At 42.5% G+C, this 26110-nt stretch overlaps 1 protein-coding gene across 1 annotated transcript in view; it reads right to left on the bottom strand.

Moving 5' to 3' along the window:
• Positions 1 to 26110, bottom strand: part of TRHDE (thyrotropin releasing hormone degrading enzyme) — a 327679-nt gene that overhangs the window by 247596 nt on the left and 53973 nt on the right. The window contains exon 3 of the mRNA XM_032767020.2: positions 16622 to 16748. Coding sequence (XP_032622911.1) covers positions 16622 to 16748 — 127 coding nt within the window. The remainder of the gene's footprint in view (positions 1 to 16621; positions 16749 to 26110) is intronic.

Genomic DNA, 26110 nt, shown 5'->3' with positions numbered 1-26110 from the left:
AAAAATGAAGTGGATATGAGACTCACCAGTTTAAAATCCTATTTAGATCACTTCCCATACCAGGGCTTGCAGGAAGACAGAGTGCATATCTGTAGGAGTACAGCAGAACTTCTGGTGTGGAAAGTGGTTATTCAACGGTTTAATCTTTGATCCACATTCATTGCTAAGGTGCATATTGCTTGGCACACTAATATATTGCTTCAATGTATTCCAAAGCTGTAGTGTGAGGACATAAACACAAAGTGCCATGCTTTAAGCAGCAACTAGAGAACTCCCTAACCAGAAAGTTCCTACATTTATTAACCTCCCCACTGCAACACATCCTGTCACATCTGATAACTATGGAGGCCCAGGAATGCTATAACCTCTCCACATCTCCCTTTATAATAAAAATTTAAAGAAATTATAAACCCAATGTATATATGCATACAAAAGATCCAAATAAACTTCCAATCCTTAAAACTATTTACACAACTATGTCCCCTTATCAATTGTATTTAAATAATCCTGAGCAGTATTCTAAAGATCAAGTCTTTGAGGGGGTTTGATCAGTCTGCTAGATTGTATTCTCACTTCTGTTGAGTTTGTGGATGGATGGGACTCACTTCCTGACAGAGGAGCTGCAAGTCCCAGATCCTCAATTTTTTGTGTAGGAAATAATGAAGATAAATGTGATTGCTCCAGAAAAGTCCTTTTGGAGTCTACACTACGTAGGATCTGGGAGCTTCTGCCAAGTTCCAAACAGTTCCAAATCTCTGGGAGCTTTGGTCTCAGTTCAGGTAGTGCTTTTGCTCTGTACCGAACACTGAAGTTCTGTTGTTGCCGAATTTTAATTTCAGCATCTCATTTTCAAAGTTCCTTCAGGTCAGGAAGCTTAGGTTTGAGCTATATCGATGCCACAGGTAAAAGCATCATTAGTCATCTCTGCACTAGAAATTCTGTGGAAACAGTCCAGACACAAGAGGCACTGACCAATATGCCAGGACTGTTTTACATGGACTGCTTTTCTGATTTTTGCAGAAGTCTTTTTAAAGTCTGCACTGCTCTCTCCACCTCCCTGTTGCTCTGGGGTAATGTGTACTACTACTATGATGTTCAGATCAAAGTCCTGTGCAAATGCTAGGAATGTTTCAGACAGGGCCGGCTCCAGGCACCAGCAAAGGAAGCAGGTGCTTGGGGCGACCAATACACAGAGGCGGCACTCCGTCTGGTATCAGGGCGCCACCTCTGGGTTTTCTGCGGGAATTCAGTGGCAGGTCCCTCAGTCCCTCTCTTCTTCTTCTTTGAGTTGCCGCCAAAGAGGAGGAGAGGGAGTGAAGGACCTGCTGCTGAATTACCACGGAAGAATGAAGCGGTGTAATTGAGCCGCCGCCAAAGTGCCGCCGATCGGCTTTTTTTATTTGTTTTTTTTGCCGCTTGGAACACAATAAAAGCTGGAGCCAGCCCTGATTTCAGAGGTAAATTGAGGCCCATTATCAGATATGAGGACTTCAGGAACTCCATGTCTTGTAAATATGAACTTTAGTTTTAATATATTTAGAGAAGTAATTGACTACAATAATGTAGAGAGTAATGATTCTGATTTTTTTCCTGCTTACATATGTTGCAGCTCTCTACTAAGGTCTGAATTTGCCTACTCAGATTGGGCCACCATACCAATTGTTGTGCTTGTGCCTTGCACTTGTTTATACCTTGGTGTCCCTTGTGGATTTCAGAAAGCATATCTTTCTGAAATACTACAAGGATAATAAAGTGCTGTCATCCCTTCTGATCTGGATGAATTCCATATTCGCTAATTATGTGCTCTAAAAATTTTAACTGCTTCTTTCCAATTCACATCTCATTCAGATTAAGGCTGGCTTGTTGGAAGCATCTCAAAATTACAGGTATTCCCTCATCAACTTCATATTTATCTCTGCCATATACCAACACATCATCTGCATAGCAAAGGATGTCAGGCAAACCTGACACAAACTGAGAGATTCTCCTTTGGAAATGCTGGAATGGAAGACAATTTAAACAGAGTGATGAATGTAGTTAAAGGGAAAGATTCTTTAGCAAGGGGTATTTCCAGAAGCCACCTGTAACATCTAACTTTGAAAAGACTTTGGCTTCCGATAACTGAGCCAACATCTGGTCCACTGCAGACAGCGTGTATCTTTCTTTGCACATGCTTTTATTTACTTGTGTAAGGCACACACAAATGTGGATTTTGCCATTGGATTTCAGTACTACAATGATCCCTGCACACCACTCAGTGGGTTCTTCTATTTTGAAAATAATCCCTGTATGTTCTTTTCTCCTTAATTTTTCTTTGATTTCCCTAGCCAGGTTGTAGAAATGAGGTATGGGGCTATGAGAGCAAAGGGAGTTACTGATGGCACCAGTTTTAATTTGTACTCCTGACAATATTCCTTACCCTGTGAAGATGTGCAGATACATCTCTGTACAGGTTGCTTCTTGCCATTAATGCATGCCAGCTTCTCTGCTAGAGATAGTCCTGGTATGGCTGGCACCCCTAGTAGGGCAGTTGTCAGGCCTTGTATTACATATACAGTCTGTTGAAGAACTTTACATCCTTTCTCCAGTTTCCCAGAGAACTGGCCACAAACATCCAACATAATGTCACTACCTCCACATAGAATCTTATTTGGTATTTGCAGATCTCCATTCTGGAATAGAATTTTTTTTTTTTTTTTTTTTAAAGAATTGCAGTGACTACTGCCCCAGTATAATTTTTAAATGTAAGGCTTCCATTATTTAGCTTCATGCTTGTGTACCAAAATGTTCTCTATTCTATTGAGGGTATGTCATAAATAGATAGGTAAGGTAAGGGTTAATCTTCTTTTACTGTAAAGGGGTTAATTAGTGGAACCAAACACCTGACCAGAGGCACCAATCAGGAACAAGGATTTTCAAAGGCAAGGGTGGTGAATTCTGCAGGGTTGTTTGGCTTTTTGCGGTCTTTGCGTTTTCTCGGCTGTGAGGAAAGCAAGCTTTTCTCTAACTCCCTTCTTCTTCAAAGTTTTCTTAAACATCTGTGAGTACAAAGGAACAAAGTTAATTCGGCTGGTGATGAGCTTTGTTGTGTATTTACAGGTGTGTTGATTTGCGTGGACTGGTTTAAAACGGGGCTATCTTTTAATCAGACTGTTATTCATTATTTTCTTATAAGCAGAGAGCCATGTATTTGAGTTTCTTAATGCAGATTATTGTTCTGTTTTTCTTTCTTTTTATATAAAGTTTCTTTTGAAAACTAGTGGGAGTTCTTTTCCTAGTGAGCAAAGGCATAGAATTTCTGTACCAGGTATCTGTCTCCCTCACGGGAAGAAGGAAGGCGAAAAGGAAAAGCCAGGCTTGTGGGGTTTTTCCTATCGTCCCCAGGCGGGAACAGGACGGGGAAGAGGAGAAAGAATCATTCTCTGTCCTCTTGTGTTTGAGGTTTTTTCTCTAGTTACTGCTACGAGACCAGGGAGGGGAATTCCTTGGTGGGCTTAGCTGTTATTAGCTTGAATGCCTAGGCCTCGGGGGAGGGTAAAATAGGCTCTTCTTGATTTTGCATTCAAGGATTTTAGTTAGCATACGCCATGGCCTCACCAGGGAAAAGGGAGAGGGAAGAGCTTGTTTTCCCGTTGAGCATAGGAAGACCCAGTGTTTGGCGTCTGGGGTCCCCCAGGGAAAGGTTGGGGTGGACTCGGGGTAACTAGAAACCCCAATAGTCCTAGTTGGTGGCAGCGAAAATAGATCCAAGCTGGGTATAAGCTTGGGGAAGGTTCACAGTAAACACTCAGATGCTGAACTCTAAGTCCAGATCTGGGACAGACATTTAGTACAGGGTATAGTCCCTATAAGTACCGGCTCATTCTCATCTGATGGTAACACTCCCTCTTGGACTGTTTCCATTACTCATGGAGACCTGCATACTACTGAAAAATGTCCCATTTTGTGGCATCTCCTACATTAAACCTCTTTACCTGGCCATTGTCATGAGCTGGTGGCTTGGTTTCTTGCCATACCTTCCGTAGCTATTCCAAACTTCCCTCCTATTAAAGTTCTTTGGACCCACTCTCTAGTAGTGTACTGTTCTTATGTTGTAAATTTGCTCACATTTGTTCCTTTTTCTTTATTGTATCAGTTTTCTAATGCAGTCTCCCTTATGCTGCCAGCACGTAAGTCACTCTGCTGTTTCTTTCAATTCTCACTTTAGCTATAGCTTTTGCTAGTAAGACATCTGGATCTAAATGAATCTGTGCTGATAAACTGGTGTCTCTTATACCAACAAAGAACCTGTCTCTTATTAGTTCTTCTTTTAACTTACCATATTTGCAATGTTATGAACTGCAGTAATAAAAGTCTCAGCTGTTTCTCCTTATTTGTGACACCTCCTATTAAACGTGGCCCTTTCACATATAATATTTAGAGTTGCCAACTTTCTAAAAACCTGTGCCTACCCTCACTCTTCCCTGAGACATCTCTTTTCCACAAGGCCCTGCCCCATCTCTTCCCCCAAAGCCCCCTACACACTCTCTCTCCTCTCCCAGTCACTCGTTGCTTTCCCCCATACCTCTTCTTCCTTACTGGATCCTCTCCACCACCTTCCTCTGCTCCCAGCTGGGCTCCCTCTGCTCTGGGGCTGGGACAGAACTGCAGCCTGATGCAGAGCCTGCCTGCCTGCAGGTCGGAGGCAGTCCTGACTGAGCATGGGCTGGTGTGGGTTGATGACCCAGCATCTCTCCCCACCCACGGTAACCAGACTTTTGGTATATGGTCAGTACATCTGTCCAGACACTGCCAGGTCCCCTTTTCAGTCAGACTTTCCAGTTGAAAACCAGACACCTGGCAACCCTAATAATATTCTGTCTGCCTATGAAATGGGAATCAAAAGCCTCTCACTTTGGACTATTCTTTTTCTCATTAGTAATGAGTTTAGCATACAGGATATCATCAGCAGCACCACCCATGGCAAACATCAGGGCATTTACCTCATCTTCTTGTGCTTTCCCTGTTAAACCGGAAGTCATAAAAAATTGCTCAAATCTACAGATCCAGAAAGATCAGCTGTCTGAATTGCCAAAAATTAAGATTCTCTAACAAAGTCATTTGTGCTATTGGCTCCATTACTGCACTGCAACAGGGCTCTGCCACCTTTCTGATGCAGCTTTAGTAGGTCTCTTGCCTGATTTTCCACTTTTCCTACTCACTCACCATTCTGGCAGGCAGTGGGGAGGGGTGGATTTCTCTCTTTTCTTTACTCCTTTTTTAGAGAGAAGAATTCACTCACTTCTGACACCATGTAGTGAGAGGGCATAAACACAAAGAGCCATGCCTTAAGCCAGGGGTTCTCAAACTGGGGGTTGGGACCCTCAGGAGGTCATGAGGTTATTATATGGTGGGTCATCAGCTGTCAGCCTCCACCCTAAACCCAACTTTGCTTTAAAAAGTGTTTTTAATTTATAAGGGGGGGGGTCACATTCAGAGGCTTGCTATGTGAAAGGGGTCACCAGTACAAAAGTTTGAGAACCAGTGTCTTAAGGGGTAACTAGAGAATTCCCTAACCATGAAGTTCTTACATTTATTAAGCTCCCTGTTGCAACCCATCCTTGTCCTCTCTAGTAACTATGGAAGGCCAGAAACTCTACAACCATTCCACAGAAGCAGCCATAGGCCATGCAAGTCTGAAAAACAGCATGTTCAGCAGGGTGGATTGATTTAAATCACCAATTTTAATCATGATTTAAATCAGCAAGCAGAAAACCCTGATTTACACAATACATTTTAATTGTGTTTTCTATTTCTACTTTTTATTTATTTTCCTAAAGAAAGGTTTATTCTCATTAGTTGGTAGCCATTAAAATATGTTTATTTGAAACTAAATATAAGATTTACATTAAAATAAGTAGTTCTTTTTGCTAACCAGAAGGATACTTACTTAAGTAATTAAATATTGTGACAAAGTTTCTCCTCTGCCTTGGTGGACACTGTGCTTATTGGTGGATTTTGCCGGCCTCAGAGATCTTCTTGTGTTGGATCAGGAGTTGGGAGGTTTTGGGGGGAACCCGGGCCCGCCCTCTACCCCAGGTTCCAGCCCAAGGCCCTGTGGACTACAGCTGCCTAGTGTCACCTGTAACAGCTGCATGACAGCTACAGTTCCCTGGGCTACTTCCCCATGGTCTCCTCCCAACACCTTCTGTATCCTCACCACAGGACCTTCCTCCTGATGTCTGTTAACACTTGGACTCCTCAGTCCTCCAGCAGCACACCCTCTCACTCTCAGCTCCTTGTGCCTCTTGCTCCCAGCTCCTCACACACATACCACAAACTGACGTGAGCTCCCTTTTAAACCCAGGTGCCCTGACTAGGCTCCCTTAATTGATTCTAGCAGCTTCTTGATTGGCTGCAGGTGTTCTAATCAGCCTGTCTGCCTTGTTTCCAGAAAGACCCTGATTGTTCTGGAACCTTCCCTGTTACCTTACCCAGGGAAAGGGGACCTATTTAACCTGGGGCTAATATTTCTGTCTTCTATCACTCTCCTGTAGCCACCTGGCCTGACCCTGTCACAATATCTTAACTGCAAGGAGCTCCTGGCCCTCAGAGACCGTGTACGGGCTTTGGAGACCAGAGTGGAGGAGCTAAGCAAGACAGAGGAATATAGATGAGACTTTTGGGGACACAGTAGAATGGTTCCACCCTAGTCTGACAGCCTCTGTGCTGTTGAGGAGGATGAAAGTCTCAGGGAAGGAGAACACCCAACTGGAGCAGACGGAAATGATCCCATAGTTGGAATCCTCCTTCCCAGATAATCTGATATCCTCTCGCACTGGGGATACCTGTCCAGGGGAGGAAACTCAGGCTACATCTTCACTACCCGCCGTATCGGTGGGTAGCAATCGATTGCTCGGGGATCGATTCCGGAACTCCACCAACCCAAACGGAGTTGCGGAATTGACAGGGGGAGCTGCGGACATCGATCCCGTGCCGTGAGGACAGTGAGTAATTCAATCTTAGATACTTCGACTTCAGCTACGTTATTCATGTAGCTGAAGTAGCGTATCTAAGATCGATTTTCCCCTGTAGTGTAGACCAGCCCTCAGGTTATTAGGAAGAGACAGGTAATAGTTATGGGGAATTTGACCATTAGAAACATAGATAGCTGGATTTGTGATGACTGAGAGAACCGCATGGGGACTTGCCTGCCTGGTGCGAAGGTTGCGGATCTCTCGAGACATCTAGATAGACTTATGTGTAGTGCTGGGGAGGAGCCAATGGTCATGGTACATGTAAGCACCAATGACATAGGGAAGGATAGGAGAGAGGTCCTGAAAACTAGATTTAGGCTGCTAGTTAAGAGATTAAAGTCCAGGACCTTCATGGTGGCATTCTCTGAAATTCTTCCAGTTCCACACACAGAGCTAGTTAGGCAGAACTGCCGGGTCTCAATGTGTGGATGAGACAACAGTGTAGGGAGGAGAGGTTTAGATTTACTAGGAACTAGGGAAACTTTTTGGAAAGAGAGAACCTATACAGGAAGAATGGGCGCTCCACCTAAACCATAATGGAACCAGATCGCTGGCACTTAAAATTAAAAAGGTCGTAGAGCTTAAACTAAAGACTGGGGAAAAGCCTACAAGTGCAGAGGAGCACATGGTTCAGACAGAGACATTCCTTAGGGGAGGATCTATTAATGGAGATTCTCTATGTCTTAGTAAGGAGGAGAGGTGATGACGATGAAAAAATGATGTTATGGAAGATGATAAAATACAGGTAGCGTCTGATGAGAAACAGTCAAATGAAAAAAGAACAGGAGTACTTGTGGCACCTTAGAGACAAATGAAAAGAAGTTCCATTCAATTACATCATATAATGACAGACAGCTAAAAAGTGATAAATTTTTAAAGTACTTATATACAAATGCTAGAAGTCTAAATAATAAGATGGGTGAACTGGAGTGCTTTGTATTAAATGACAATATTGATATAACCGACGACCTGATCAGGATCGTGATAGTGATTGTTAAATGCTCAGGGAGATTAGAGAAGCTATTAAAATAAAAAAAACTCAGTAGTAATGGGGGATTTCGACTATTCTCATACTGACTGGGTATGTGTCACCTCAGGACAGGATGCAGAGAAAGTTTCTTCACACCTTAAATGACTGCTTCTTGGATCATCTAATCCTAGAACCTATGAAAGGAGAGGTAATTCTTGATTTAGTCCTAAGTGGAGCACAAGATCTGGTCGAAGAGGTGAATATACCTGGATCCCTTGGTCATAGTGACCATAATATAATTAAATTTAATATCCATGTGGTGGGAAAACACCATGGCACACCAACACTGTAGCATTTAATTTCAGAAATGGCCATTACACAAAAATGAGGAGGTTAGTGCAACAGAAATTAAAAGGTACAGCGTCCAAAGTGAAATCCCTGCAAACTGCATGGAAACTTTTTAAAGACACCATAATAGACGCTCAACTTAAATGTATGCCCCAAATTAAAAAACATAGTAAGAGAACCAAAAAAGTTCCACTGTGGCTAAACAACAAAGTAAAAGCAGCAGTGAGTGGCAAAAAAGTATCCTTTAAAAAGCGGAAGTTAAATCCTAGTGAAGAAAATAGAAAGGAGCATAAACTCTGGCAAGTGAAGTGTAAAAATATAATTAGGAAGGCCAAAAAAGAATTTGAAGAACAGCTAACCAAAGACTCAAAAAGTAATAGCAAAAAAGAAGGTTAAGTGGGAAGCCTGCTAAACAACCAGTGTGGCCCCTGGATGAACGCGATGCTAAAGGAGCACTCAAGGACAATAAGGCCGTTGCAGAAAAACTAAATTAATTCTTTGCATCAGTCTTTGTGGCTGAGGATGTGAGGGAGATTTCCAAACCTGAGCCATTCTTTTTAGGTGACAAATCTGAGGAACTGTCTCACTTTGAGGTATCATTAGAGAAGGTTTTGGAACAAATTGATAAACTAAAGAGTAACAAGTCACCAGGACCAGATGGTATCACCCAAGCGTTCTGAAAGAACTCAGATGTGAAATTGCAGAACTGCTAACTGTAGTCTGTAACCTATCATTTAAATCAGCGTCTGTACCAAATGACTGGAGGATAGCTAATTTGATGCCAATTTTAAAAAGGGCTCCAGAGGTGATCCCAGAAACTACAATCCAGTAAGCCTGACTTAAGTACAGGGCAAACAGGTTGAAACTACAGTAAAGAACAAAATTGTCAGACACATAGATGAACATAATTTGTTGGGGAAGAGTCAACATGGTATTTGTAAAGGGAAATCATGCCTCACCAATCTACTAGAATTCTTTAAGGGGGTTGTAGACGAGCGCACTCATCCCTGCGGCACCTCCTGCTAGTGACTCCTGGGAATTAGCTCATTCCAGCTCTGGAGCGCTCTCTGCAGGCCAGTGATCCACCTGTCCTCTGGCCCCCATGTCCCTCCCTGGACCCAGTGCCCTTTTACCTGGGGTGCTGCTCCTGGCAGTAACCCCTTTCTCTTAGGGTCTCTCCTCCCCAGGGAACCCCCACCCTCTATCCCCACTTCACCTCAGTAATGGTTACTGTCCAGTCTTTATCTAGCCCCACTCACTGGGGCAGACTGCAGTATCAGCCACTCATCACAGGCAAAGGGGTTTGGACCTGCTGCCTTGGCCTCCCCTGGGCTGGCCTCTGCAACCCCCAGTACCTCTTAGCCCAATACTAGGCCGCAGCCTGGGGCTTTCCAGGCTGGAGCTCCCCAGCTCCTCAGCCTGTCCCTAGCCCTGCTCCACTCAGTTACTTTGTGACTAGGTCCCTGCAGCTAGGTCCATCTCACGCTACACCGAGAGAGAGACTGCTTGCTCCTGGCTTCTCCGCCTTTTAGGGCCAGCTGAGTCTGTTTGGGGCGTGGCCCCACCTGCAGCCACTTCCCCCAATCAGCCTAGCCTAAAGCTGCTTTCTCCAGCCACAGCCACCTCCCAGGGCTGTTTAAACTTTCAGGGCAGGAGCAGAGGACCACTCTGCTACAGGGGTCAACAAGCATGTGGCCAAGTTGAAGCCAGTGGATATGGTGTACTTAGATTTTCAGAAAGCCTTTGACAATGTCCCTCACCAAAGGCTCTTAAGCAAAGTAAGCTGTCATGGGATAAGATGGAAGGTCCTCTAATGGCTTGGTAACTGGTTAAAAGATAGGAAACAAAGGGTAGGAATAAATGGTCAGTTTTCAGAATGGAGAGAGGTAAATAATGGTGTCCCATAGGGGTCTGTACTGGGCCATGTCCTTTTCAATATATTCATATATGATCTGGAAAAAGGGGTAAATAGTGAGGTGGCAAAATTTACAGATGATACAAAATTGCTCATGATAGTTAAGTTCCAGGCATACTGCCAGGGGCGGCTCCAGGCCCCCGCATGCCAAGCGTGTGCTTGGGGCGGCATGCCACGGGGGGTGCTCTGCCAGTAGCCGGGAGGGCGGCAGGCAGGCGGCCTTCAGCGGCATGCCTGCGGAGGGTCCGCTGGTCCCGCAGCTCCAGTGGACCTCTCACAGGCGTGCCTGTGGAGGGTCTGCTGGTTCCGCCGCTTTGGTGGAGCCGTGGGACCAGCGGACCCTCCGCAGGCACGCCTGCGGGAGGTCCACCAGGCCACGGGACCGGCGACCGCAGAGCGCCCCCACGGCATGCCACCGTGCTTGGGGTGGCGAAATGTCTAGAGCCGCCCTGCAGACTGCAAGAGCTAAAGGATTTCTCAAACTCTGTGACAGGGCAACAAAATGCAGATGAAATTCATTGTTGATAAATGCAAAGTAATACAAATTGGAAAACATAATCCCAATTATACATATAAATGATGGAGTCTAAATTGGCTGTTACCACTCAAGAAAGAGATCTTGGAGTCATTGTGGATAGTTCTCTGAAAAATCCACTGAATGTGCAGCAGCAGTCAAAAAGCTAACAAAATGTTGGGAATCATTAAGAATGGGAGAGATAACAAGACAAAATATCATATTGCCTCTATATAAATCCATGGTACGACCACAGCTTGATACTGTGGGCGATGTGTTTGCCCATCTCAAAAAAGATTATTGGAACTGGAAAGGGTCAGAAAAAGGCAACAAAAATGATTAGGGGTATGGAATGGCTATTGAGGAGAGATAATAAATTGAGACTTTCAGCTTGGAAAAGAGACGACTAAAGGGGATATGATTGAGGTCTATAAATCGTGACTGGTGTGGCGAAAGTAAATAAGGAAGTGTTATTTACTCCTTCTCATAACCGAGAACTAGGGGTCACCAATGAAATTAATAAGCAGCAGATTTAAAGCAAACAAAATGAAGTTTTTTTCACAACAATGCACATCAACCTGGTGACTCCTTGCAGAGGTATTGTGAAGGCCAAGACTATAACAGGGTTCAAAAAAGAACTAGTTAAGTTAATGGAGGATAGGTCCATCCATGGCTATTAGCCAAGATGTACAGGGATGGTGTCCCTAGCCTCTGTTTGCCAGAAACTGGGAATGGGCAACCGGGGATAGATCACTTGATGACTACCTATTCTGTTCATTCCCTCTGGGGCACCTGACATTAGCCATTGTCGGACCTTTGGTCTGACCCAATATGGCTGCCCTTATGTTCTAACATTTATTCAAATTCTTAATGTTTGTGCTTTTATGTTAAGAAATGCATCATGTATCATTTTCTATTTACTATATGATTAAAATTTTACTTGCTATTTGAGTCAAGCTCTATTTGAATGGAAATTCAAATTCAACTAAATGAACAAAAAGTGCATTTTAATTCTTTTTAAATTAAAAAAAGACTACCTTAAAAATAATAGACACAAACTTTTTCCTTACTAAAAAGTTTATAAAAACATGTTTAGCATTTAAAACTAAGTGATTTATTAAATAAAGGAAGTATTATCTATAGTTTGTGAATTGAATTGATTTTTTTCTATTGATTGGTTACTACGTCCTTCAAAATTTTAGAACTAGTAGACTAGTAGATCTGACCCTCTCAACCTAGTTTTTACTCAATTTCCAACATTTTTTTTTAAATTTTGAATGAACTAGTCATTGAACTGAACTAGTTCACTCCTGGGGGAATTCTGCACTGCTTCACATGTGCAGAATTCATCTCTGGCACAGAATATTTTTTTTCTGAGCAGAAAATATATTTTGCCCAAGAAGTGTTGCAGTCCTGCCTTTCACCCACCAGAAGCCACTGTGGCGCCAGAACAGACAGCAGTAGCTGACCAGTAGTAACACCAGCATCCAACTACGTTCATCACAGCACGCTGCCCGCAGAGCCAGGTTAGGAGGTACAGGATATGGGGGGAAATAGAGTGGGGCACACGGGGCTGTTGGAGGGACACGGGTTCAGAAGGTCTAGTGGGGTGACAGGATTGAGCCATGGGCTGGAGGGCCACATGGGGAGGGGAAGCAGGAGGCTGCAGGACCACACAGGGACACGGGGAAGGGGTGCAGGGATACCCAAGAACAGGGAATGCAGGGACACATGTGTCTGACTGAATGGAAGAGGCTAGAAGTCAGTCAGGGTCTGCACGGGGGAGACTCTCCAACTCCCTAACAATCCCTTCTCCCCACAAAAAGTAACTGCTCCATACTTCTCCCACCCACACCCAACAGCCCTCCAGGTTCACTCCCAGGGTCTTTCCTTCTCCCTCAGCTCCTCCACTACCCCTGGCTCCCCCACGCCTTTGCACTGCATTTCTGTATTGCAGGTTAAATTAATTATTATTTCAAGTTCTGTATTAATTTCCCTAGTAAGGAATCTATTTGTCAAAAAAACATTTCCTGATTTTTTTATTTTTGTCTATATTATTGCAGACATACTTGCTGACAGGTATTTTGAAATAAATTACCAAGATAATTGAAACTGGCATGATTATATGGTGTTATTTTGACAAATAAAATATACCAAATTTTGCAGAATTTTAAAATATTGTGTGCAGAATTTAATTTTTTGGCACAAAATTCCCCATGGAGTACTAGTTGTATAAAATGAAATGAAAAAAATATTCTCTGTGCATCTGCAGAAGTGGCTACTGCTCTCAAAAGCTGGTTTATCCCTGCAACAAACTCTGGTTCCAGGGGCTTAGCCAGTAACTTCCAGCAGCTCAGTGGTTTGACTTTCTTTATAGCTTTGCAACAAACATGTACTTCTTAATATTATTCTTATTTAATTTAAGTGATTTGAATAAATTATAATCAGTTTAGGTCTTAACATAGATTGTTGAAATTCAAATTTAATTTTAAATAGATTTAGTTTTAAAAAATAAACCTGTAATTTAAATGAAAAAATCTGGGTTGTTTTGTTTTAATCATTTATTTTTGTCTAACCTGATGTAGCAGATGGAGCCAACATCCCAAGCCATTACTATCTATCTGCTAGTAGTGCCAAAGGCCACAGAACAGCTGGAGCAGTCCACAAAAGACATCCACAAATAGTGTTTGCAAACAGTTGTCCTTGTGTACAGGAAGCAGTTAAAGGCACAGCCAAAAACAAATCACACAACCACAGTGGCAAGCCACACTGGTCCATATGAAGAATCTTAGCCCACTCTGAGGCAAGCTCAAATAACTGGAGCCAGTTTGGAATGCACAAATCAAAGCCCATGAAAATGGACCTAACCAGCACAGAAGCTTAGGGCAGTCTGATGACAACACACAGAAGACAACAATAATGCATACAGAAGACCACAGCACAGGACAGCAGTGGGCCAGCTGACATACATCATCACTTCCATTAAAGTGATGAGACTCTGAAATGTGAAAACAACACAAAAGTTGAACACATGCACAGCAATGGTACAGGAGAATGAAAGGAAACATGCAAAACACTTGACAATACAATAACTGGTCTTCCAGTAAGTAATTTTGTATCATATTACACTGAAAACAAGTTAAGCTGTAGCTAAAGTTAGTCAAGATATTATCAAAACATTTTAAACAAATTGGTTTCAGCCAAAATAATTATTTTCATGGAAAACTTCAAATTTCTACCAAAAGTGTAACTGAAAAAAATCCTAAAACCAAAAATTGAAACTTTTCACCAAACATTTTTTTAATTATCGAATTTTAGTCAGTAAAAATTTTCATTCTTCAAAAACTGATTTTTTTCACCCTGAAAACAATCTAAAAAAATGTGTTTTGGTTTTTCATTTGAAAAAACTGATTTGCAGTAAATTTCTTTAAAAATAAAAACTCCCACATAAAGTAATTGGCACTTTTCAATGAGTTCTAATTGGAGTCTATGAGCATTTGTAGTGGAGGCAATATTAGTTTATTGAGTGAAGTAAACTAGTCTCTGAGATAAACTTTTTCCTCACTTCTGAGTTTTCTCTTACTACCACATTCTCCCTAATACACCTACTTTTCACTCCTTTTCCTCATAGCTGGTACCATTACATAACAGCTCTTATACTTTGGTTCTTCCACTCACTTGTCTACGCTGGTACTTTACAGCACTGCAACTTTCTCGCTCAGGGGTGTGAAAAAACACCCCCCTGAGCACTTCAAGTTTCAGCGCTGTAAAGTGCCAGTGTAGACAGTGCTGGTAGCTACTCCCCTCGTGGAATTGGGTTTGTCATAGTGCTAGGAGAGCTGCTGCGACTACACAGCCATGTCTTCACTAGCAATGTTAAAGTGCTGCTACTGCTTTAACGTTGCTAGTGAAGACATGCTAGGGGTTCCTGCCTAGGGTTCCTGTTGAGCTCCCATTCACATGTTTTTATTCCCATCCATCCTCAAGATTTTCAAAAGGCAGTAGCCTTTTTCATCTGAAATCAATGGCATTACCCACATGTTTAAAGTTAAGCACCTGCTTAACAACTTTGCTGAACTGGAAACAAAGATACCAAGACACATAGCAGGTAACATTTCAAAAATGCCAAAGTGACTTAGGAATCTAAACCAATGAGATCTACCTTTGCAAGTCACAAAGGCACTTTTGACATTTTTCCCAGTATACTTATACTAAACAAACTGTACATTATAGGCAGAAGGTACGATACTTTTATGTTTTTCATCCTATAAACTATGTTGTTATATTTTCTATAGCATTATTACATAATAACAAAGTCTTCATACACTACAAATCTAATAGTATTAAATTTTAAAATTAAATTAGTAATTTTAATATAATTTATAGTAAAAAAACTACAATTCACTATAGTATTTTTATAGTGTAATCCCATAAATAGACTAAACTGGAAGGCATTCAATCCTCTGAAGTATTTTAACACAATATGCCACTGTGTAGCAACAACAAGCAAAACCTACTGAGATGAAAGGCTATATGTTTTAACTGTTAAAGATGCACAGAAGTAGACACATTCTCTACCTGCTATTTCCAGATGACCATTTTAAACTACCTAAAATAATAATCTGAGTCTCTTTGCTAATTATAAATTTTCAAAGAGACGAAAGATATTCATTTTTTCTTTTAACGACTTGGAACCAGTAAGTCTGGAACTTCCAGTGTCAAGCAATCATGATTTATTCATTACCATGTCATGTTGAGCAGTTTCTGACTACTCCAGTTGAGGTTGAGCACTGTCCCACAAAAATATTTATATCAGACCTTAGTGCCACAATTCCTTGGGTGGGCAATACTAAAGTCAGGTATGAAAGTACAGACAGCAGTAACCTGTAGTCTGAGGAGAGTTCCATGGCTATAAGCATCCATGCCTCTAACAGAGCACTGCTTGCAACCCATCATTTAAAAAGGACAAAAAAGTCACATCTTTCTTATTTAAAATGCATGCAACACTTACTTCAAACAATACTAATTACTTTATCTATCTACTACACCATTAGTTGTAAGACTAATAAAGCTACCCAGCAGGCTTGTGCTTTAATGAAATAGGCCCTGAGCTCCTGCAACTAACACCTGTGGTTCAAAACTAACACTTCAGATCAAATACAAGCTTTCCTCTTGTTGCTGAGCAATGAATTTTTCTGGATCCTGATCAAACTCTTAAGGAGGGAGTATGTAATAATATAGTGTGAAATATTCAAAGGAGTGAGAGAGGTAGGGGAAAGGGAAGGGAAGGAAAATGTTAAAAAAAAATTGATAGCTTTTACAATTGGATCACTTGAACAGTAAAATAAGCTCACAACAATTCTCTTCAATAAGCAGCAATATTGTCAAGCATATATTATCATCATTAAGAAACTATACTAATCAACAAATATTTTCTTTAAATGTTGTAAATTTCCCATTTCCACTGTTATTTTCAATTCTATTCCCCTTCTGCAGCTAAGCAATGAAGATGTACATATGACTGAATAAACGTAACCCAAGGGCTATCTAATGATAGTGAGGCCCAACATGCTGAGCATCAGGAAAGCAGGAACTGATTAGCAAAGCTTCTGTTCTCTAGAGTCTCAATGCCTAATAGATTGAATTGTTGTTTAGTAGCTGTACCTAAAGGCAAGATGAGGAAGAGGTGAAAAATTGGCTTCTTCTCTTTAGGAGAATTAAAAAATTTCCTGTTCAATGTCCGTTCTAACTGAACCCCCAAATCCTTCACATTGAAATCTACCAGTAAAAACAACTTTATTTTCTAATCTCTAGAATAGAGTTCCCTTGGACAAACAGCGATCTCAGAAAAGTCTTACCTAATTTTGGTAGGGAATATGGCACTTTAAAGTAGTCTTCATAAAACTCAATGAGTCTCCTTGTAATATTCAGTGCATAGTCCCCAGATCCTCTTCTGATTGCATCAGGTCTTGCATACAATCGCACCTGATTAAAAACAAAGCCACACACAAAAAAATCAGTTCACTTTCATGTTTTTTAACCATCCTAATTGCAGAGGTGAACCACCTGAGTGTTCTAGTCTCACAGAGCCAAATGTTACTGCTATAGCTATACCGTTCTGAAAAAAAGAGGTTGCTGCAAGAACAGAACTTGCACAATTGAGGTAACAAAGTTGAGAAAGTCAATCTCCTACTGCATGCATTGCCAAATAAAAGACTCAACACTCCTTGCATCAAAATAAATATTCAAAGCAAACACTTACATGTGTTTGCTAGAGATACGATGGTACAGTGGATTAGTATAATGGTTCCCTGCTTACTTTGAATGTAGGCAGGATGCAGTGGCTCAGTAGGAGAGAAGTTCATGGTTTGTTAAAGGCATATTATATCAAGCCCTGAAAGTATTAATAGAGTGGATACAAAAAAATATAATTCATTCTTCCTCCTTTTCTCTGGCACTGATATAGCTATCCTCAATGAGCAAAATAAGACTGCCAAAACAACCATTTATAAGCTCGCTCATGTACACAATTAACATCCCTGAAGCCCATCTATGACTGCTCCAGGCCTCCATTTCCAGAATGCAATAAGTAAGTTAAAGCTGTTCATACTTCTTATACAATTCAGATACTGATATGTTCAGTAAAAAATATCTCAGCTGTTTGCCTGCATGGATAACCAAAGTGGAACAGTAATTTCTTCAACAAATACGCTTTCTAATTTAGGACTACATTGTGTCCAGCTCCTGCAGAGATACACATGTGAGTTAGAAGGGACAATGAGCCTACTTCTTCAACATCTCAAAACAAGGGATCAAAGTCTCTTCTAGGCAATGGCTGTGTCAGGCTAGTGGTGCTAGCTAACCCAAAAATGGACCAGGGGGAGGATGAGCTGCTATAAAATCATAGAAATGTAGGGCTGCAAAGGACCTCAAGGAGGTCAGCCACCTACAGTGAGGCAGGATCAGGTATACCTAGATCATCCCTGAAAAGTCTTTGGCTAACCTTTGTCTAAAAACCTCCAAGGATGCGGATTCCAAAACCTCCCTTGTAAGCCTATTCCAGTGCTTAACTATCCTTATAGTTCGTAAGTTTTTCCTAATATCTAACCTAGATGTCCCTTGCTGCAGATTAAGCCCATTACTTCTTGTCCTTCTTATTACTTTGCTGGACATGGAGAACAATTGATCACTACCTACTTTATAACAACCCTTAATATATTTGAAGACAGTGTGATGCTGACAGTTGCTGGAAGTGTGGCCTAGTGGTTAGGGGTCAGTCCCTTTATAGTGTGGAACAGGGTTGGTAGGGGAGCTCGGGTCAGGTTATCAAAGGTCCAGTACTCAGGAGCGCCCCTCCTTTGGCCACTTCCTTCAACCCACTCCATTGTCCAAGTTTTGCAATCTGTTGCAAAAAGGTAATAAAAAAGAGTACCAACTGCACCTTCACTCTGTCTGGGCCCAGCAGGTAGGGTCTCTTTTCCAAGAGAGGCTTCTGCAGCATCCCTTCTCAGGAGCTCTCAGGGCAGCCTCTTCTCCCTGCCTTGTCAGACCATTTCTGGATTGTCTGACTTCCCTTCCAAGTTCCACCTCCAGCTGAAGCATGCTCTGCAGGTGTGGCTCGACAGGGTCATCTGGGTCCAGAGTTGCTCTTTAACCGCTTCAGATTTAGTGCGAGATTTATATAACACATCACAGACTTATCAGGTCCCATCTCTGCTTCTTTTCTCAACACTATACATGTCCAGTTTTCTTGATCCTTCCTCAGAGGTCAGGTTTTCTAAATCTTTTGTTGTTTTTGTTGCTCTCCTCTGGACTCTTTCCAGTTTGTCCACATCTTTCTTAAAGTGCCACACCCAAAAGTAGACAGACACAGTACTCCAGATGAGGCCTCATCAGTGCCAAGAGATTAGAACAATTAGTTCCCATGTCTCACATACCTCTGTCCTGTTACTTCACCCATCACTCCTGTTTATGGACCTTTTTTACAACTGCATCACGCTGCTGACTCATATTCAGTTTGTGATCCACTATAATCCCCTGATCCTCTTCAGCAGTACCACTGCCTATCCAGATATTCCCCCTTTTTCAGTTGTACATTAGATTCTTTTCTTCCAAAGTGCAGTATTTGTCTTTATTTAAGTTCACCTGGTTGATTTCAGCCCAATTTCCCAATTTGTTAAGGCCATTTCGAATTCTAATCCTGTCCTCCAAAGTGCTTGCAACCCCTTCCAGCTTGGTGTCATCCATAAATTTTATAAGTATGCTCTCTACTTCATTATCCAAGTCATTATGAAAATATTGAACAATACTGGACCCAGGACAGACCCTTCAGGATCCCACTAGATACATCCACCCAGTTTGACAGTGAACCATTGATAACTATTCTCTGAGTAGTCTTTCAACCACTTTTGCACCAACCTGATAGTAATTTCACTGAGACCACATTTTCCTAGTTTGCTTCTGAGAATGTCATGTGGGACTATGTCAAAAGCCTTACTAAGATCAAGATATATCATGTCTACAGCTTCCCCCAGCCACTAAGCCAGTAACCCTACCAAAGAAGGAAATGAGGTTGGTCTAGCATGATTTGTTCTTAACAAATCCATGTTGGCTATTACATATCTCTCAATCATTCTCTAGGTGCTTACAAACCGATTGTTTAAATAAATTTGTTCCAGTGTCTTTTCAGGTATCAAAAGTTAAGCTGACTGATCTATAATTCCTTAGCTCCTCTTTGTTCTCCCTTTTAAAGATAGGTCCTATATTTGCCCTTCTCCAGTCCTCTGGGACCTCACCCATCCTCCACAAGTTCTCAAAGGTAAATGTTAACAGTTCAGAGGCTGCTTCAGCCAGTTCCTTAAGTACCTTAGGATGAATTTTATCAAGCCCTGATGACTTGAATACATCTAATTTATCTAAATATTCTTTAATCTGTTCTCTCACTATTTTGGAATGTGTTTCTTCCCCCTTGCTGTTAATATTAATTGTGTTAAGTATCTGGCTCATAATTTACCTTTTTAGTGAAGACTCTCCTTCAATGGCCAACAGATCTAGTCAACAATGGGAAGACGTGCATGTTCCATTCCTTTATGGCTATAGTAATAGCCGTTTTCCCTCTCCCTGAAGTACACAACCCCTTCTTCAGCTTCTGCTGGTATGGACTTGACTATCGCACTGTACCATTCCTAGTAGTGCCATAAGGCACACACGAGCCTTTCATTTGCTCTATGCTACAGCCAGTTGCAGAAAAGATCAACATTCTGCAAAAACAATTGTGAAAATTTTATCCACGTTTCTTTCTTTTTCTTTTTTTCTTCCAGGGAGAGGGTGGTAGCCGAGGAGGACAGATACTGATAATTTCAATGAAAAATGTCAGATTTTGAAATGGTTTTAGCAGCTCTACTCTGGGCCCAAAGAAGTCAATGGGATCTCTGGCTCTGAGGCAGGAGCCAGGGTTGCTCTTTGCTCCTGATTACTTCACATAAATATTTCCTGTACCAGTTAAATTACCCAAAAGGTATACAAGCAAACATCGAACCTGCGCTTTTCCTTGCAGAGATGTGCTGTACCTATGAACTCTGCTTTGCCTCAGCATCTTTTTATTTTGGGTATTCAGTTGCTGATTTAAAAAAAAAAAGTCAATGTTGGTGTCACAACCAGAATGAGGGCGGTCAGATCTAGTGGTCAGAGCAGAAGTTGAGAGAGTCAAGCCAAGTCAGGTACTGGGAGGTCAGAGTCCAAGACCAGCCAGAGGACAGATGAAGGTTCAGGTATCAGGAGGCAGGCATGACCAGGTTACCGGGAGGTCAGTGTCTGAGAAAGGCCAGAGGGCAAACTGAGTGTCAGGCCTCAGGAAGCAACAGGCAGGCTCAAGTTACCAGGAGATCGGGGTCAGGCACGAGATTACAGATAGCAGTCAAACAGCAAAGCCAAGGACAAACCAGTGTCGAAAGTCAGAGTGTAGGGTCCATCACGAGCCCAATTTGGAGAAAAGGCAGGCAAGCAGGCAGTCTAGGTTGTTATTCAGACCACTCCCCTTCCTGGCTTCCAGGTTGAAGTACAATCAGTGGGCTCTGAGGGGCCGCCACTCAGATCCTGCTGGATGGTACTTCATGCCAAGCCCAGCCTCACAGAGTCCTCCAAAAAGAGCCCAGCCTAAGCCTCCAGTGGTGATGCAGAAGCAACAGCAGCCTAGAAGCCCCCTAGACCCAGGTTCTAGCCCAGCAGGTTCTTAGTGTGAGTGTAGCTTTAAATTTGTCTTTGTGCTATTATGCTCTGTAAGTTTGTAATAATCACCCAGATGTGGTTGTCATTTTGTAAAGTAATGCAAAATAATGTAACCTAATGATTAATATAAGGAAACAGAATTATAATCACAATCTGAAAAAATAGAGACATCACCTGAGCTTCTGTAAATTACTATTTTCTGATATTGTTTCCTTCCAAAGTTAAAACAGCACTCTACATATCTCCAGTATCCTACCCACAAAGTTTAGGAAGAAGTTAAGTTGCTGGATAAAGCAAATGTAGTCTCAAAGATCCCAGTGCAAAACTTGAGCCCTATGTTGTATCTAATGAATTTTATCATAATTAGCTTTCTAATAAACAGTATTTTGTGTCATTAAACCTTTATATACCATTCTACATAACTGTTTTACTGGTACAGTTGACTGGGACAGCCAGTCAGGTCTGTGAAAACACCACTCTCAATTTAACAATGGCTAAACATAGGATAGAGTGTGACAGAAAAACCCATAACAAGGGAAAAAACATTAGGTAAAGAGATTAGTCAGTCCAGTGATTAGAGACCTGGATTCAAGTTCCTGATTCATAACAGTGATCTTGGGCAAGTCATTTATGCCCAGTTCTTCAGAGGTATTTAGTATCCTAACTTCCACTGAAGTTGGGAGCCTAAATAGCTTTGAGGATCTGGACCTTAGCCTCTTTGTGTATCAGTTCCCCATCCATAAAATAGGGTTACAGAACTTCCCTACCTCATAGGAGTGTTGTGTGGATAAACCCATTAAAGACTGTTAGATGCTAAATTACCATGGCATGGGGTCCATAGACATATCTAACATAGTAGACACTTGTTTCCAGCAACACCTTGTACGAGAAACCATCCCTTACAAGTAACATTTCCCCTGGGACTACTTTCCCTACTGGGAATTGTCAACATTCCCCATAACAGCAACAGCCACTTAGGAGTAACATAGCAAAAGGCCACCAATATGTTGCTACTAATAAGTATTTACTGTATGGAAAAAGATGAGATCTGTTTCTTAATCATAAATAAAATTGTTACCACTACATTTTGCAATATAGAAAAATCACAGTACTTTATTAACTACACAGGTTATATTGAACAAGAATGTATAATTATTATACATGTTCTTGTAAGCTGTTTGAGAATTACACTAAGACCCAGATTCTACATTAATTTAAATAGGATCAAGCACAGAGGCAATTGTGGGTTGGCCCTAAATAAAATAAAAGTAATTTGCATGTAATATGTTTTCTGCTTTAAAAAAACAGTTTAGGGCATAATTCACCAAAACCTCATGGTGGTCTCATTGACTGTAGTGGGACCACTAGTGTGTGTAAGGGATACTTATAAGAGTAAGAGTAAGAGCCTAGAGGGGCTCCATCTACTTGGTAATGAGATTACTTTCTAATTTGCCCATAAGTCATCTGTATTTTTGTCTACTTTGGTCTTGACCCAACAAACTCCTCTACAAGTAACTTTGTGCCTGTGAGTATGCTTGCAGTCCAGGATCAGGGCCTTACACCATAGGTTCTTTGGGGTAGGGATGTCTGTGCAAAGTGCTAAGCATATATTTTTGCTGTAAAAATAATTACATAAAAACACATTAAAAGAATGTTAAGGTGGTAAAAATCAAACACTCAAAAGTTAAGAAATTAGAGAATTAAGGTTTTCTGCATGACCTCTGCCTAACTCATGAATGGATAGTTATTCAATATTTCTTTATATCCTCCTCATTCCATGTGTTGTCCCATGTAATATTTACTGCACACCATTTAAACCCTGCTCTGAGTGGTGATAAAGAAGCCATCAGCAAATTATGCCTCTGCACAGGCACACATGGGTAACAAATACTAGCAATGTAAGCTGCTTTACAACACAGTGTGGATGTCCCGCCCACACAAGACTTGGATTTGACTGGCCCCAGTCTGTCACACTTCATAAGGGCCCCTGCTCAAGGTAATGAGCACATGCCAATGACAGATCCAGAGGACAAGGGCCAAGTTTTCCAAAAGCGATGAAGGTAGATGAACCCCAACTATCAACACATGGACTGCATAGGGAGGAAGAAGAGTTTGATCTTCATAATGGTCATCCACATCAACAGGAACCAACAACATCTAGCAGAAGAGTTCCTGGGAAGGGAGATCGTGTCCCAAAAACAAAACCCCTCTACAACTCTGATCCCAAGGTGGCAGAGTGAAATGAAGGGTCAACCAGCCACGACAGACCGTGACAACATCACCAGGGTTACAGGCCGTACTATTACCAACTCCAGGAAGAGGAGCATGTTCTGCATGCACAAGACATGTGCAGCCAAAACCCAGCACAGTGAAGGTGCAGGCCCAATGAGCCCAATTTCCTGGAAGTCCAAACCAGACCTTAGAGGCACATATTGTGGGTCACCATATGGAACATGACAGCAGTGACCAGCACCAGGTACAAAACAGCTCATCAAAAAACTCACTTGTTACAAGATCATAATCATCAGTATCACAGGCCTGGTCTACACCATGAGTTTATATCGAATTTAGCAGCGTTAAACTGAATTAACCCTGCACTCGTCCACACAACGAAGCCCTTTATAGCGATATAAAGGGCTCTTAATACTGATATCTGTACTCCTCCCCGATGAGGGGAGTAGCACTGAAATCGATATTGCCATTTCGGATTAGGGTTAGTATGGCCACAATTCGACGGTATTGGCCTCCGGGTGCTATCCCACAGTGCATCATTGTGACCACCCTGGACAGCAATCTGAACTCGGATGCACTGGCCAGGTAGACAGGAAAAGCCCCGCGAACTTTTGAATTTCATTTCCTGTTTGCCCAGCGTGAAGAGCTGATCAGCACAGGTGACCACGCAGAGCTCATCAGCACAGATAACCATGCAGTCGTCTGAGAATTGAAAAAGAGCTCCAGCATGGACCGTACGGGAAGTACTGGATCTGATCGCTATATGGGGAGATGATTACATGCTAACAGAACTCCATTCAAAAAGATGAAATGAAAAAAACATTTGAAAAAGTTAAGGCCATGATGGAGAGAGGCCACACTAGGGACTCAGTACAATGCCATGTGAAAGTTAAGGAGCTCAGAGAAGCCTACCATAAAACCAAAGAATCAAATGGAAGCTCCGGGGCAGGGCCGAAAACATGCTGCTTCTACGCTGAGCTGCATGCAATTCTAGGGGGGTCCGCCACCACTACCCCACCCCTGACTGTGGATTCCGAGGAGGGAGTAATCTCAGCCATGCCAGAGTATTCTGCAGACGGGTAAGATGAGGAGGAGGAAGAGGAGGACGAGCTTGTGGAGAGCACATAGCACCCCGTTCTCCCCAACAGCCAGGACCTTTTTCTCAGCCTGACGGAATTACCCTCCCAGCCCTCCCAATTCACTAGCCCAGACGATGAAGCCATGGAAGCGACCTCTGGTGAGTGTACCTTTGTAATATAAAACAGTTTAAAAGCAAGCGTTTTTTAATGATTAATTTGCGCTGAAGACTTAGGATGCATTCACGGCCAGTACAGCTACTGGAAAAGTCTGTTAATGTCTCTGGGGATGGAGCGGAAATTCTCCAGGGACATCTGCAAAGGCTTTTGGAGCTTCATGGAGAAGGTTTCTGGGCAGGGCAGACTTATTCCGTCCTCCATGGTAGGACACTTGACCATGCCATGCTAGTAGCAAGTAATCTGGTATCATTGCATGACAAAGCCTGGCAGCGTATAGTCCCGGTGTTTGCTGGCATTCAAGCAACATCCATTCTTCATCTCGCTGTGTTATCCTGAGGAGAGTGATATTATTCATGGTAACCTGGTTGAAATACAGGAATTTAATTAAGGGGACAGAGGTGGCCATTCCTACTGGTCTGTTTGCCTGTGGCTGAAAAGAAATCCTTCCCTGCAGTTAACCAAGGGGGGGAGGAGGCGGGTGATTGGCGCTGAGCTTTTTCGCGTTTGGCTAGCAGGGATCTTCCCTGATACCAGCCACGCGGTGGTGGGGGTGGCAAGCAGGGATCTTCCATAATACTAGCAGCGTGGCTGGTATCATGGGGGTGGCTAGCAGGGATCTTCCATAATACCAGCCACATGGTGGGGGGAGGAGTAAAGCAATCATCCCAGAGAATTGGATTACTGCGTGTAATCAATGGCCAGGTGATTTGCCTCAGCCTCCCACCCCACCATAAAGGTCTCCCCCATGTTCTCACAGAGATTGTGGAGCACACAGCATGCAGCAATAACAATGGGGATATTGGTTTGGCTGAGGTCTGAGCGAGTCAGTAATGTGCGCCAGCGTCCTTTTAAATGTCCAAATGCACATTCTACCACCATTCTGCACTTGCTCAGCCTGTAGTTGAACAGCTCCTGACCACTATCCGGGCTGCCTGTGTATGGCTTCATGAGCCATGGCATCAAGGGTTAGGCTGGGTCCCCCAGGATAACATCCTCAACTGTTATTTTCTGGTCTCGGAAGTAATTCCCTTGCTGCAACCGTTTGAACAGATTAGTGCTCCTGAAGATGTAAGCGTCATGAACCCTTCCTGGCCATCCCACGTGGTCCCCTGTGATCCACCAGTGCTTGCAGTATCATTGAAGAGTATCCCTTGTGGTTTACATACTGGGTGCCCTGGTGCTCCGGTGCCAAGATAAGGATATGGGTTCCATCTATTGCCCCACCACAGTTAGGGAATCCCATTGCAGCAAAGCCATCCATTATGACCTGCACATTTCCCAGAGTCACTACCTTTCGTAGCAGTAGCTTAGTGATTGCTTTGGCTACTTGCATCACAGCAGCCCCCACAGTAGATTTGCCCACTCCAAATTGATTCCCGACTGACCGGAAGCTGTCTGGCGTTGCAAGCTTCCAGAGGGCTATCGCCACTCGCTTCTCAACTGTGAGGGCTGCTCTCATCTTGGTATTCTGGTATCAGAGGTGTAGCCTTGTTAGTCTGGATCTGTAAAAGCAGCAAAGAGTCCTGTGGCACCTTATAGACTAATAGACATAGTGAAGCATGAGCTTTCATGGGTGAATACCCACTTCATCGGATGCATGTAGTCACCCACGAAAGCTCATGCTCCAATTTG

Source organism: Chelonoidis abingdonii, chromosome 1 (assembly GCF_003597395.2).
Source record: "Chelonoidis abingdonii isolate Lonesome George chromosome 1, CheloAbing_2.0, whole genome shotgun sequence".
Classification (NCBI taxonomy): Eukaryota; Metazoa; Chordata; order Testudines; family Testudinidae; genus Chelonoidis; species Chelonoidis abingdonii.
The sequence above is the reverse complement of the archived record's forward strand: the minus strand, read 5'-3'. Positions and strand labels throughout refer to the sequence as shown.